Raw genomic sequence first — 14,666 nt, forward strand, 5'->3', positions numbered from 1 at the left:
AGCTTAACAAAATAACAGCATTAAACATTGCATGGTGAACTTGAAGCAGTTCGAAAGAATGACTGACCGACCGTCCGACCGACCGTCCGACCGACAGACAGACAGACAGACGGACGAACGGACGGACGGACGGATAAAGGGACAAAGAAACAGACAGACTGACGAAAAGAAAAAACGACAAAAAAAAACAAATAGACAAAAAGACAACAAGACAGACAAAAAGACGAAAAGACAAAAAGACAAAAAGACAAAAAGACTGACTTTCTATAATAATGTTTACGACTCACCCTTAATTTTAATTTGTTTGTGTTAATTATTGATAACATTTAAACATTTATTTTGGTCTTTAAATATCACAGATACCATACTGGAATATGTTAAACAAACACAAATACATAAATAATGGGTAAAAGCGAAGTTTGCTGTTTCGCACATACATTGTTATCAATACTGATTTTACTTCAAATGTTGATAAATACCACTCTATTTGGTTGGGAAAACTAATACAACTATTTGAAATATGTCAATACTTAGTATATATTAGTTCCCTAGTAACGAAATCAACACATTTGGTTGTATTATTGTTTGTTTTCAATTATTATGATGATGTTTGTTTGAAATTGTATGAGAAGCACAGAAACTGTACTTAAAACATAGTATATTTCCAAAAGGAAATAATGACATCGTACAAATATAAAAGTTTGGCCCATACATACATAATTGAAACATGGTTATCCATAAGGTTCTCAAACATTGGCGGGGATGTTTCCCTTGCAATAGTTTTATCAAATTAGTATTTTGAAAAACATGCATAAATAAAAATGATGGCATTTACAGAATACAGTTAAGAAAATAAAACGTAATAAGTATATTGTATTCTTTCGGGGTATGATGGTAATAGAAGTACTAATCATAATAGTAGTTAATAAAACTAATAATAATAATCATCATAATACTACTAATAATTATTATAATTATCATTATATAAGTTATAAAAAAAATAATACAATAATAGTAATAATTATTATAAATATGTCTTATACGGTAAAGGATATTTATCATGATAGAAACGTGTCCTATCCTTTAAACTGAAAAATCGTTAGCTTAGTCCTTAATCGCGTTGGCGATATAATATACTTTTGAATGTCATTTAAAATGAGTGTGTTGTTTTCATTTTGTAATAAGGGCTTACCATAAAGAAGTAGCGCACAATTCAGGGGGTGCATTGATCGTAGCCTACGACACTGCTATTCGCTGCGTTATGTAGGAAAATGAAAGAAGTAATGCTCAGCATTTTGAACATCATTGTCGCACGCAAAAAGGGGAAGTTTTGTTTTTAATGATAAGTGAATAAGTCCGAGTTAAGGTAACTGTAGTTATTTCTTAAACGGGAATGTAAAACTGAATATTTATCTCCAGTGAAGAAGTTATGGTAGTGTCTTCGCATACCTTAAATAATTATTTCTATGAAGTTTTACATTTCGAACTCTTGTCATGTTTGGATATCAATATATGTTACTAATTTCATAGATAAATGGCAGATGGTGAAAACGAGTATGATTTAATTAAGTTCTTCTTTACAACATAATATAGTCTTCCGCGTTTCTTTTTTGATTTTGAGAGCACTGTTTGTGGAAGAAGTTTAGTAAGGTTATGGGACGTAGGCCTTGATGCATTACTTAGAAATGTATCAGTTTGAGATTACTTTGAAGGTTGTCTAGATGTTCCATTTAAATTTAGTATACACGCTTGTAAGTGAGACGGATCTAGTTAGGCCTGAGCAAATTCACACGGAATAATGTTAGATTGGTTAACTCCTTATCGTACAATTTACGAACGGCCCAAACAGCGCTCAAGTATTCTAGAACTTGCCGCATGTATGTGAAGGGTATTTGATGTATACATTTTCTGGAGAGCTTAACTTCGTGGATTTTCGATGCGGATTTCAGAATATGATTTATGGGATTTTTCCATTTTTAATTGTTTGATTTTTTCCCGTTTCAAGTACGTTATTCATTACGTAGTATATGCACATACAATCAATTAACAAAGACAAGTACATATATATATACATATGTTATACATGAAAAAGGAAATGATAATGAAAATGAAAATGATAAAGGTGGTATGTTTTGAACAATAAAGGACACAAACGTATACAAGTAGGAAAGCATATGAAGTAGAAATATTAACATAATTATTTATCTTCTTTTTTTCCTGAAATTTAAGAAAACATATTTAAATTTAAAAAAAATCCATTTCTGAGTATGTTTTTCAGTTTTACCCTTCCAGCTTGCGTTTATCTCTTCGATTTTTATTCTGTATTTAACATATTCCAAAATTCTTTCAAAATTGTCGGACATCGTTGATATTTGCATTTAAATATAACATATTTTCCTAGTTATACAATACAATTGACACAGTTTGAGCAGTTCTTATTGTTGATAAAAATATTACAAAGTGAAATATATTCATATGACATTTTGAAATCAGTAGAATTGCTAAATTGAGTTTCTATATATGTCTCAATGTTGTTCCAAAACATATGAACATTAGGACAATTCCAAAACAAATGCATATTTGTTTCAACAGACATTGAACATAAATCACAGAGACTAGATTCTACAATGTCATATTTAAACAGATTTTTGTTGTTGGGAATAATGTTCATCAGATATTTATACCGGAACGTTCTTAAGAAGGAATCGATTGTGATTTGAATATAATTAGTAAATATTGATTCCCAATGTAACTCTTTATTAAAAAAGCATTTCCCATTTGTGTTGTTGATTGTTGTTTTTTAAATGTGTATTTTCTATTAACAGTTCGTTTGTAAATTTGCATATTTTTGTTGTCGGGGGTAATTCTATTAATTAGGTAACTAGGTGGCACGTATGACATTTCTTCATTTTTCATTTTATTTTTCTAGCATTTTGGTAGACAACCAACTAATGTGTGGTATTTTAAGAAATCAGATCGGGGCAAATCCTATAATTCTTGAAGTTCTATGAAGGTATGAAAATGTTTGTTCCTGTAGTTAAAGATATGTTCTATATGTGTAATATATGTTTGAAATTACTAGCACTTACACGGGTAAATTATCAAGCATCATAAATAAAGGAACAGAAATAAAAAAATGAGCTGTGAATAAAATTGCTTCAGATGTTTGGGGGATTAAAATTCATATGTCGTCGCTTTGCCTATACGTTAATTAGGCAGAGGTCATGTTCTTCTAACGCGTACTTTCCTTGTGATTCATATCGATGCTATGGTAAAAAAACGGTCATAATTGAGGCATTATTTTTTTGTTTGGTGTCGATCCCTCGTCCTACTTTTCACACAGCATGAAGCTGGTAATATTAAAATAACAAAAGTCAATTAATCTTCATGCCATAATAATGTTAATAGACTACTCATATCCATTACTAGTTTCCGGGAATGTTCCTGCTTGAACTCTCTGAAAACGGATCAGCTAATCAAATGAGGAAATGAGAGGTTCACTTCCCCCAAAGCAACAACATAATATTACAGTTTTTCTATATGTGGTGAAACTACCTGCACGTGTTCCGCTTTTAAACCGAGACAGGGTCTTGACTTTGGATTGTTTTTACATACAATAATTGATTGTGACAATATATTGAAATTTAAAGTTCAAACTGCGCGGGCAAACGAGGTTGACTAGTTTAAAATAAGTCCAGATTATATTAATATTCATGGCATAAATGCGAAATATTCTTTTCAAATAATACCCACCAAGTATTTAATTAAAAATGCCTCTGCTCAAAGTGCAATATCAATGGCTTTCAATTACGAGGTTGGTTTACGTTTTCTTTATTCATTCCAACACAAAATGTGAGAAAATTATATACGAAACAAAAGTCGATTATCTATTCAGAACCATATCATTTAAACATCTTTGTCTATATAATGCCATGATTAAGTCATATTTTATAGACAAAACGGAACATAATGATGTTAGAAAAGCAATACAACAAAAGAATCATATAGCTGTCTTTTTATGAAAAACACAAATACATATACAGATGACACACAATGTTCTCTTAATCAAGGCATTTTGGTTTACAATCGCTGTTAGTTTCATAGGTCAATGTCATTTATTTAAGATCTTTTTGAAAAAATGTGTGTCGCCAGTCATATGTTAATACAGATTTGTGTGTGTCAGTAGGTCTTTTAGGAATTATATTCATGAGTGCGAGTGTTGTTGATCATGGAAACTGAAAGCATGCTTATTATAAACAACGCAAGGTATTTAAATCACACTTATAATGAGTAGGGATTTCTTTTCAGACGCAACGAACATATTTGTTATATAATTTATTTAGAGAAAAAAAAAGCTAAAATACATATTGAAAATATTCAATAACCATGCATATATGTTAAGATTTCAATTACAAATCATTATATTAAATATATACATATTCTTTAAGACACTAAATGTATTTCTATTAATTCTATCTAAAGCCGATACTAAATACATATTTGCCTCGGAGGGTTCCATTAACGGTTAACTATAAATTGTTCTAAATGTTAAAGTAATGTATGGTTCTCAAATATGTATGCATCAAATACATGTATCTTTTCCGACTGACACGCATGAGATATGCAATTCAATATCATTAGATGGCGCTACTTGACGTTTCAATTCTCAGAACGTCTGAATAAGTGTGTGTTTACTCCTTGATCAGAAAATCCGTTCACACGCGATGCCTTATATATTTCAGTTAGAATTTGATGGAAGGACATGTTCATTGTTGCAGTGTCTTGACCCCATGCATATTTATACATAGAAATTCAGAGCTACTAGTTTAACTTAATATACTCATTTCAGACAATCAACGAAAATATAATTCATTTGAATAATGCTTCAGCTATTTTACATACTTATTTCTATTGAACAGACAACAGTTTACGTAGACTGCAGTGTTGACTTAAGGTCCATAGCAAAACGAAGACCCTGTCATACATATATGTTTGTATTATTGCTCTTTATTTTTAACAAAAACACAAAAAGCAACCAAAAGTATTTCTGGTTAAACACATGTTGTCATTTTTGTGTTTAGTTACATCTGTTATAACTTTCTGGAAGGTAAACCCATTATGCATATAATATAATCCCGCCTGAAACAGCAGCACACTTGTTTAAGCCTGGATGCTTTATTTCCATTACACTTATAAATCTTTAAAGTAAGATTGTCTTACGGGAACGTCATCACCGGGGATGAACAACTTTTGTCACGTGACCGCAAAAGTCAACGCCGGTTGCAGAAACAGATTGTAATCTTGTACATTAAGGTAAGTTTTGTTGTTTTTTCATATAATCAAAATTTCAGTTTTTAACAAGTGATAGCCTATGACACAGTATACTAAATAAACTTTTATTTGAAATGATTCCATTGCCTTTACTGTTTCCACTTTCCGAGAACACTTCGACACAAAATTCTGAAATGCATTGCAAACGCTGTTTGTTTATGTGGTGTTGATGATTTTCTTTCAACAATATTGGTTTAACGACTGAATTAGTATGATTTTACACTTCATTTTAATATATTTAATAAGATTCATGACAAAAATAGCGGTGCAAATTGAAAAATATCTTATTTTTTTGTTTTGTTTTGTTTTGCAAACGCAGGTTGGTATTTCTTGAGCAATAGGAAATGGCAAACGCAGGTTGCGAGAATATTCAAAGGATAATGAAACGCACACTGTACACATTTTTGAAAGTCTTCTAAAATATGATATGGTTACAAATACGAAAATATTAACTATTCAACACAATATATGACTACGGAACTTCAATTGAGGACATTTAAACAGAGCGGAAATATGCTTATCAACACATTAAGTACTGTTACAAGTATATTGAACCACAACGTGCGTTGCCTCCTTTAAGCGGACCTCGAATGACGCTAAACGCGCCAAAACTCACGAAAATCCCGTGCATTAGTAAACACGCATGTTTATTGAACTGTGACGAAAAGAATAGCAGATAGTGTGTCACATCCAATCACTTGCGTTTCATATCTCTTTTGGTGTAGTCTTTAAAACTTTATAAAAACATTTTAGAAATATATTTTAACAAAAAGTAATTCTTTCATTACAGAAACATGACGCTCGTGTGTGAAATCTGTGGAAAGACATTTAAATCGAAGTGGGGGTTAAAGCTTCATGATAAGCGCCACAGAGGGACTGGACGATTCGCCTGTTGTGGAAAAACATTTTACACAAAACAGGCGTTCAACAGACACAGGTTTGTATTTTTTTTGTTTTTAGTACAATGCTAGGTTCTGTCGGTTTAAAAATCAAGATACAATTCAACATAGGTCATTGCATTCTGAGCGAAAGTATGTTTTTATAACCTAGTTGCAAAGCACTATTTAAAATGTTTTGAATGGTGTTTTCGAAAAAAGCCGGCTTTAAAACACTTAACAAATTATTACTAGTGTGGTGCATATTGGTGTGCTCATTATAGTATTTAGTTTTTAACGACCATAATTGTCCAGATAAATTTCAATGCAAATTGTCACTGAACAATTGGAATTTACACCGTATAAATCCAGAATGTACGCGTTCCGATACTTCACGTATGTAATTGGACCCTTAAACATATTATTTAATGCGTATTTTGGATTTTGAAATGCGTAAATACGCGTTAACGCGCCTTATCTGGAGCGCTTCTGACGACCATCATTTTGTTAAGTTCCACATTGTTATGGATAATATTCTGTGTGTATTTTTCTGTATTGAATAATAATTCAACAGTTCCATTTGTTTTTGTTATATAGATGCAGCATTCATGGTGTTGAAAAGCCGTTCCCCTGTGAACAATGCGGCAAAAAGTTTTCAACCAAAGATGACCTGAATCGTCACGTCCGGAGGGAGGTTGCTGCAAAGCAATTTACCTGCTCAATTTGCAATGCAACGCTCCGGGAGAAAATTGACCTTCAGGCCCACCTTGCCACCCACAATGGAGAGAAAAACTTTGCTTGTGATATGTGTGAAAAGAGGTACAGGCACCGCAGTAGTCTATCAAAGCACAGATCTGCAAAGCACCGGGCCTAGTCATCTGTTGCATGACGATGATAAGACCAAGAATTATTTTTAATTCTTACCAATGTGCCGTGGTTATTTTCTTAATTATTGAAAATACAGACTGTCATACAATAATATATAGTATTACGCGTGTTTTTGCGTCTTAAACATTGTGTTTCATATCGTTTATCTTGTGTTGTTTTGTTTGATATTCCTGTTTTTAATAAGATTATTGTTGTAATATTTATCATTCTAATTTAAAATGATTATGATAATGGTTGATCTCATACAAATTATTGTGTTCATTATTGCTCATCTGTGATTACTGTTGATCTCAGCCCATGAATTGTGATTTATATTGATTATCTGTGATTATTGTTGATCTTATCAAAATAATTGTAATTTATGTTGATTATCTGTGAATTTTTTATCTTAACCTATTAATAGTGATTTATATTATCTGTGATTATTGTTGATCTTATCAAAATCATTGTGATTTATGTTGATTATCTGTGATTAGTGTTGATCTCAACCGATTAATTGTGATTTATATAACCAGTGATTATTGTTGATCTTTTCAAAATCATTGTAATTTATGTTGATTATCTGTGATTATTGTTGATCTTTTCGAAATCATTGTAATTTATGTTGATTATCTGTGATTATTGTTGATCTTTTCAAAATCATTGTAATTAATGTTGATTATCTGTGATTATTGTTGATCTTTTCAAAATCATTGTAATTTATGTTGATTATCTGTGATTATTGTTGATCTCACCATATCCGCTGGAATATACATTTGAGCCGCGCTCTGTGAAAAGGGGGTTTAATGCATGTGCGTAAAGTGCAGTCCACATAGGCTAATCAGGGACGGCACTTTCCGCTTTTATGATATGTTTTGTTAAAAGAAAGTCTCTTCTGAGCAAAAATCGAGTTTATCGGAAAGGTTTGTCCCTAATTAGCCTGTACGGAATGCACAGGCTAATATGTGACGACACCTTACGCACATGCATTAAACCCCCTTTTCACAGAGCGAGACTCATTTGTAATCTGCGATTTTTGTTTATCTATTTCGAATCAATATGATTAAAATATATTTTTGGTGAGTTAGCTTTTTGTCTCATTGGAATCATTGTGCGAATTGTCAACAATTACATGTAAATCTGTAATTCCTTCTCAAGTTGCACATAGGCCAGTTTAATGTTTTGCGTATAAGCTATTATTGCGATACGGGATATTCTTTGCAGCAATAAAACAATTAATCTGCATATGTTTGGTTCGTTTTGTTGTTAAAGACACTGATCTTGTTTGCGTTCAACCGCTGGGTTTTTCAATGTTTTTCACAGTATAGTTAGACTTATCTCGGTGAAGTGTACTTTGTCATGGATGTAGTATGCCTTCAGCTTTATTTTAAGTATTATCTCCAACAATCATATTGTAAGATTGTCAGGATTCTCACGTTACACATAAAGACATTATATTGTATGACCAATATGAAGACACTAGTGATTTGCAAGGCGCCCATGTAAAGGTCAATAGTTATTATTATATTTAAAGTTTCGGATCAAAAGATAATGGTATACACCTAAAATGAAAACTATGTCTTGCAGAATAAGAGGAATCGATTGTTTTATTTGCTTCATGATACCTCTCTCCTTATAGGTCCACATTATTTATCATTATGCAACTAAAAGAAAGATACCTTTTTTTTAATTAACAAGATACAAGATACATGGCATTTTTTAGAAACTGTAATTTTAAAACTTGAAACAAATAACAGCAAACAAAATAAAGTTAGATCCAATATGTCTGTTGTTGTTTCAAATCCCCCAAAAAGGTTGAATATACCGGTAGGCCTCGTTAAATGAAGCATCCCACAGCGTCAATATAGGCAGCATATTATACGGCCCCAATATTGGTAGCTCCTCAATGCATAAACATAGAAAGAGCAACACAAAATCAAATTCAGTAGCATTACACGGAATCAATATAGGTAACGTTGGTTAACGAATATCAAAAATGACAGCTGTCTTTTAAAGAACTACAAACTGTCGTATGATATTATGATTTCCTTTTACGGGTCAATGTCAATTCCCATTTTTGATGTTAGAAGCATTTTGCTGTCATTTCGTCTTGCCCTCTCCCATCGGACACCCAACGTTCCCTTCTGGAGAGCGTTTCTGCTTGTTGACACGGTGTCAAATTTTCGTTTAGGTTCCTTCCGTTTTGGAATGTCAAATTCGTGGTCCCTGAAACATGATATTTGTTATCGAAAACTATTTATTTTACAACATTTACCATCTTATTTACTGAGAGCGAGTTTTTCAGCTTGACATCATCCGAAGCAAAGACAATAAAATGTAATCACAATTTATGTCGAATCATGAATTATTAACAGTACTGAGTATCATTTTCAGGCAATTATGACCCCTGTACTCGTCGACGGTTCGAACCCGTGTCCTAGACTCTTAGTGAATACATGAAATTGATCTTCTTCAACTTGGCAATTAACCTTTTTGACGACAGATGCAAATTAATCCTGTTGAATATTACGTATTGATAAGTTTATATAACGAATTTCACATTTTAGGAAACATCTGCATTAGACACATATAATCCTCTTCATTACAATGCATTTTCTGAGCACGTGCCTCAGTGTACAAAGCATACCTTTAAAATAAAATAAATGTTGACTGTCTCCTGGCAATTAAATAATGATTCATTTTAAAAAGACTTTTGTTGTAGACATCTCTAAACCTAAAACATTTTTAAATAATTTTAAATCACAGGATCTTGGCTTACTTTAATCTTATTTTTCGAATGATGTCATTCTGCTGTTGCGTATTGCATCCGTCACTGTTGGTCGGCTGTGCAGTGCTGCTCTCAGTTGATCCAGTCAAGCCATACACATGGGAGCGACTAGTACGGTAAAAAAACTTCCTGAAATCATAAAATTTGATTTAGATTATTTTCTGAAAGCCAATGTGAACACAATCGGTTTGAATTATATCATACCTATATATTTTGGTATGCCATGTAAACGATATTCTTCAAATACCTGATTATTGATTGACATTAGACCGCGTTACACGAAATTCGGATAATATGGGCGATATTTGAATAATAAAATATCGCGCGTCGCCGCGACTGTCGCGCAAAATATCGTGTATCGCTTCGTGTGTCGTGTGTCGCCCTTGATGAAAGAAGGGCAAGAATATAGATGTCACTATCCGGATTCCGTAATCTTAACCAACCTGCGTTTGCCATAATCCAGCTTCAGCAAACTGCGTTTGCTCAACCAACCCGCGTTTGTAAATTTTTGAAATAGCAAGAACTGCCCAAATTAAATATAACAACAACAACTTATATCGCAAATACAATAAATCATCAAAAATTAAGCATCGTGTGCTCTCATTTTTCTAGAAATATGATTTATTCGTGAATGGAAAGTAAAAAAATATAAAATCAAACTGCGTTTGCATCGAAAATCTAAAGTTTGTGTCGAAGTGTTCTTAAAAACTGCAAAGCTTTGAAACAAGTGCAATGCGTCTTAATATGCGAAAAGGTATGAAGCATGTCATAAGCTTTGTATTGTCCAGAAATTTTAACATATTCTCTATAAAAAGATGAAAATTACCTGACGGAGCGGGATTCCTGATGTAATTCAACAACCTGCGTTGACTTTTGTGGTCACGTGACAAAAGTTGTTCATCCCCGGTGGTCATTATGACTTGAGGTCATTCCGAAATACATGATATATTCGTAAATAACTTACGTGAAATATAAAAACGCTTAATGATGATATCACAAAAGACCAACCAACTCTCTTTTCATCTGTTTATTGAGACATTCAATACCAACATTATAAATAAAAAAGAAAATACTTGTGTTGAGAACGCAAAGTTCTGTTTGACTTTAAATTCATTTACATCTCTAAGCTCAAAACCTTGACAAAACACACACACTCGATAGATAAACTATTGAATAGTATAAGATTGTAGTATGGTAAACATTCAAGTACATCGGCGTTTGAATTGCTGTTTGACATATCTTAGCATGAAATTGAATCCAATGACAGACAGGAAATTATTATGTTCCTTATGACAACATATTAATTTGCATTACATTCATCCCTGTTAAAAACAAATACGTGTTCAATTTCGCAGTGACCAAACCGCAAATTGGGGAAAATGTTCAATGGTCTATGCCTCTCGGAATACTGCTATGTATATAAAACATATATACCAGTTATTAAGTATTGGACTAACTTTGTATCAATCACTAATTAAAGCAGGTTTTAAATCCATGGGATACTAATCAACAGCAACAATAAATTTACTTCGTGCACAAACTAATAATCTTCAGATAACATCATTCAAAACATTCGTTGAATAAATGCGTATTCCTCATGTTGTTTGCTGTTGTTTTCTGCTACATTTTTTAACGCAAGAGAGCATATACAAATAACACGAAGCGTGTAGAATTGTCGATGTTTTTTGAAATATTCTAATTATACCTTGTAAAATAGTTTGCACAAAAATAATTGCATGAAGTATGGGATCTTTTCAATTTAATATCTGATATATTGTCAAGAATAATCGAGTATCAGATAGTTGCCACGTGTATAGAACAACAAAATAAAAAAGGAAAACATCAAAAGCACTTAGTCACTTTATTCAGTTTTTGACTGCTTTTTAAGTGTATCTTTTGAAAAGAAGCAACTCATCGATCATTTCGTAACTTAACTTTTAAAACAACGATGCGCAGAAAATAGTAAGCTTTCTGTCGGTAAAGAAAAATGAAAATTACAGCTTTTCTAACGGTATTGTGACAGATCCATATGCTAAGCAGTACTGGTTACCAAGGTGTGCAAGATGACGTGAATGTTTACATTTGTACTCGACCTTTACGTCAGGATATTGTTTAGGTCAAATTATAAAGAGGTGCCAAACAAACGACTTCTTTATTCTACGGAGGTTGCTCGTTAATATCAATTTAAAACTAACTACTTAGAATAGTGTAATCACTGGATCCTTATAGTGATGTGTTCCTTTTCAATAAAGCACATTTAATATTTTGACATTTATTTAAGAATGATTATCATATTACATAAAGTAGAATCGGGGATAATTAGTATTTTAACAATATCACATGAAGTTTACATTTGCATGTTATCATACAACAAAAAAACAGTTACAATATGTTCATTGTGGCACTTTTACGTATTACTTTAGTATACGATTGGTCATACGTTGGCTATAACTTTACCAGCTTCATGTTTTGTGACAAAAAAGAACGGTGATTGAAACAAAATAAAAATAATAATTGCCTCATATTATTGCCTCATATTATAAAGCCTTAGGCCGTTTTTGTACCATATGCGTTAAGTGCGCCATGAGGAAAGAACGTGTTAGAAAAACGCCCTGAGAGACGCATTTATTACACAAATAAATCGCAAAATTATTTAATCTTCATACATGATTAGTTCAATGTAAATGCAAATTGTTTATAAGGATATCTTTTAATCACATACCGAACTCAAATCCGAGAATACATTATTGCAAAAGTATATAGAGTCTGTTTAGCCGGTACTGCAATACATCAAACTGTATTTTTATGAATCTTTTTCTTATAACACAAGTTTTCTTGATATATTTACATACATTAGAAATTATTGTTTTGTCACATGATTCTAATTGATCGTCGAATGTATACACATAATTTATTATGGTTTTATACAAACATATGGCTAGTATATATTTTTCTTAGAAAAAGTGAAAAAGAGACATATACACATAAAATGATATTCATTTTCTAAATCAAATTCATCATAACATAAACTATTCGTGGTATGTGGTAAGTGGGTAATTCTAGGAAGTAAGTCTAAATAAAATTATCTTCATTTGACCTCGATAATAAATATATTAACTTGCACAGCGTTCGAATTGTCAAATGCGTTACCGTATCTTAACTTATTTAACACGTTCTTGAAATTTGATAACCAATTTGTATAACCTGTATTACAATCGTTTAAAGCGTGGTAGTAATCTTTGACATTATGACATTTTCGTTGATAATAATTTGAAAACCGTATGATAAAATGACGCTTAAAATGCTGTCATGAAAACAATAATCTTAGACATCGTATTTATTCACCTACACTGTTAAGTAATCACTGACAACTTTAGGTAACAACACAATTAAAACCGTCACATTTTGCATCTGTTACTTTGTATACTTCTCGGCAATGTTGAAGGGTTAATCATGTAAGGTAGGTGTCACGAGGACCATGAATTATTCTTTATATCCTTATTTCTCGAGGGTTGGATCCAAAATGCCATTTTCATTTACCGAATATTATTCAAATAACCGAAACCCATGTGTAATCAGTCAACACGACTCAGACTATATCTAACAAACCTATTGAGATTTCCCATCATATTGAACGCTAATTGATGGAAGAATTAAATAGCCGAACAACAGTTTGCATTTTATAGACATAACGAGCTTTTGTCTTCCTTTAACCTTTTAAATATGATTTTATCTTCCATCTTAATTATCCAGACTTAATAAGTTTATATAAACGTTTGATAAAGCGCATATATAGCACACGTCACCTAAAGGCGACATAAAACATGGTCTGTTTTGGCCTTTTCATGAAGTTAAATACCAGCAGGGGACGGCAGTAATTTCACTTGACCAACATTTGTTCATATTTAAAAAGGATCGCAAATAAGGTAAACATGACATTCACAATTATGAAAAATAAAACCTTCACATACACAATTATAAAATGATTATTTTCGTAAAAAAAATACCAATAGTATTTTTTTTTATCATAAAACTAGGTCGGTATATTACTCGGCAAATTTTGCTGACACATTTGTATCATGATAATTGTAACATTAACAGTAGGGGTCAGATTAAATCCAATAATATGCCGAAAAGTTACTATTCAAAACATTAAACGCAAAGCTTCAATCATAACATGCATTCAGTCTGTTTAATAATACCATTGAACACATGCATATGATTGTATGAATACATTGACTAAACGCATGATATATAGATATATATGTCAACGTGTTTAACACCGAAGATCAATTAAATGACATTAGTATATATATTTTCGTATTCAATTGTAAGTTCAAACTTTTATAAAACGCATCTTCATGTCTTTGGTTCTGTAATAAACAATTTAAAAAGACGCATACTTTCAAATACAGGCTCAACTTTAACTGATCAAACTCTAGAAACAGTGTATAATGGTTATTAACAGTACATGGCCGTTTTGCATAATATTGCACACCTACATCAGCAAATATTTCACTGATCTCAACTGTTACCGTGTCGTAATTGGTACAACAATGACATTATATTAAGAGAAACCGATAAATAGAAAGCTATTTACATGGCAGCAAGTTAACAGCTGTATTGGTACATACCGAGTTCATAATTTCCAAGGTTTGTTTGAACATCACAGTTGGTTCTCTTTTCTGTAGCGAAATTTATATACGTACATCCTGATCTTGCTAGAAAGCTTTTAGAGGCTGTGGAACGAAGGCGTCGCTTCTTGAAATAATCGCCGCATTACTACCGACCATGCTAAACGTATC

The 14,666-nt window shown here is 32.1% G+C and overlaps 1 protein-coding gene and 1 long non-coding RNA gene across 3 annotated transcripts; one reads left to right on the forward strand and one right to left on the reverse strand.

The window, feature by feature from the left end:
* The first annotated feature begins 5,217 nt into the window (after window positions 1–5,217).
* On the forward strand, window positions 5,218–8,318 carry LOC127876595 (gastrula zinc finger protein XlCGF26.1-like). 2 transcript variants are annotated; one of them, XR_008047948.1, is made up of 3 exons: window positions 5,218–5,313; window positions 6,122–6,268; window positions 6,804–8,318. XR_008047948.1 is itself a non-coding variant. In XM_052421925.1 (2 exons), the coding sequence occupies exons 1-2, from the start codon at window positions 6,126–6,128 to the stop codon at window positions 7,078–7,080; spliced, it is 420 nt and encodes a 139-aa protein (XP_052277885.1). In that variant the 5' UTR covers window positions 5,384–6,125; the 3' UTR covers window positions 7,081–8,318. The 2 variants fall into 2 exon arrangements, 1 of the variants encoding a protein (XP_052277885.1); XM_052421925.1 differs by lacking the exon at window positions 5,218–5,313 and having other exon boundaries at window positions 5,384–6,268.
* A 426-nt stretch (window positions 8,319–8,744) lies between these two features.
* Window positions 8,745–10,780, reverse strand: LOC127876596 (uncharacterized). The gene is made up of 3 exons (XR_008047949.1): window positions 10,688–10,780; window positions 9,853–9,990; window positions 8,745–9,299 (listed from the first exon to the last, which is right to left on the reverse strand). It is a non-coding gene; the product is annotated as an uncharacterized LOC127876596 (long non-coding RNA).
* Between the last annotated feature and the right edge of the window lie 3,886 nt (window positions 10,781–14,666).

Source organism: Dreissena polymorpha, chromosome 4, assembly GCF_020536995.1.
Source record: "Dreissena polymorpha isolate Duluth1 chromosome 4, UMN_Dpol_1.0, whole genome shotgun sequence".
Classification (NCBI taxonomy): Eukaryota; Metazoa; Mollusca; class Bivalvia; order Myida; family Dreissenidae; genus Dreissena; species Dreissena polymorpha.

Excerpts from the sequence above, each read along its gene's own strand:
- LOC127876595 (XM_052421925.1), top strand. The coding sequence starts at position 6,126 with ATGACGCTCGTGTGTGAAATCTGTGGAAAGACATTTAAATCGAAGTGG. Across the intron at positions 6,269-6,803 it reads CAGGCGTTCAACAGACACAG|ATGCAGCATTCATGGTGTTG; the intron begins GTTTGTATTTTT and ends TTTGTTATATAG.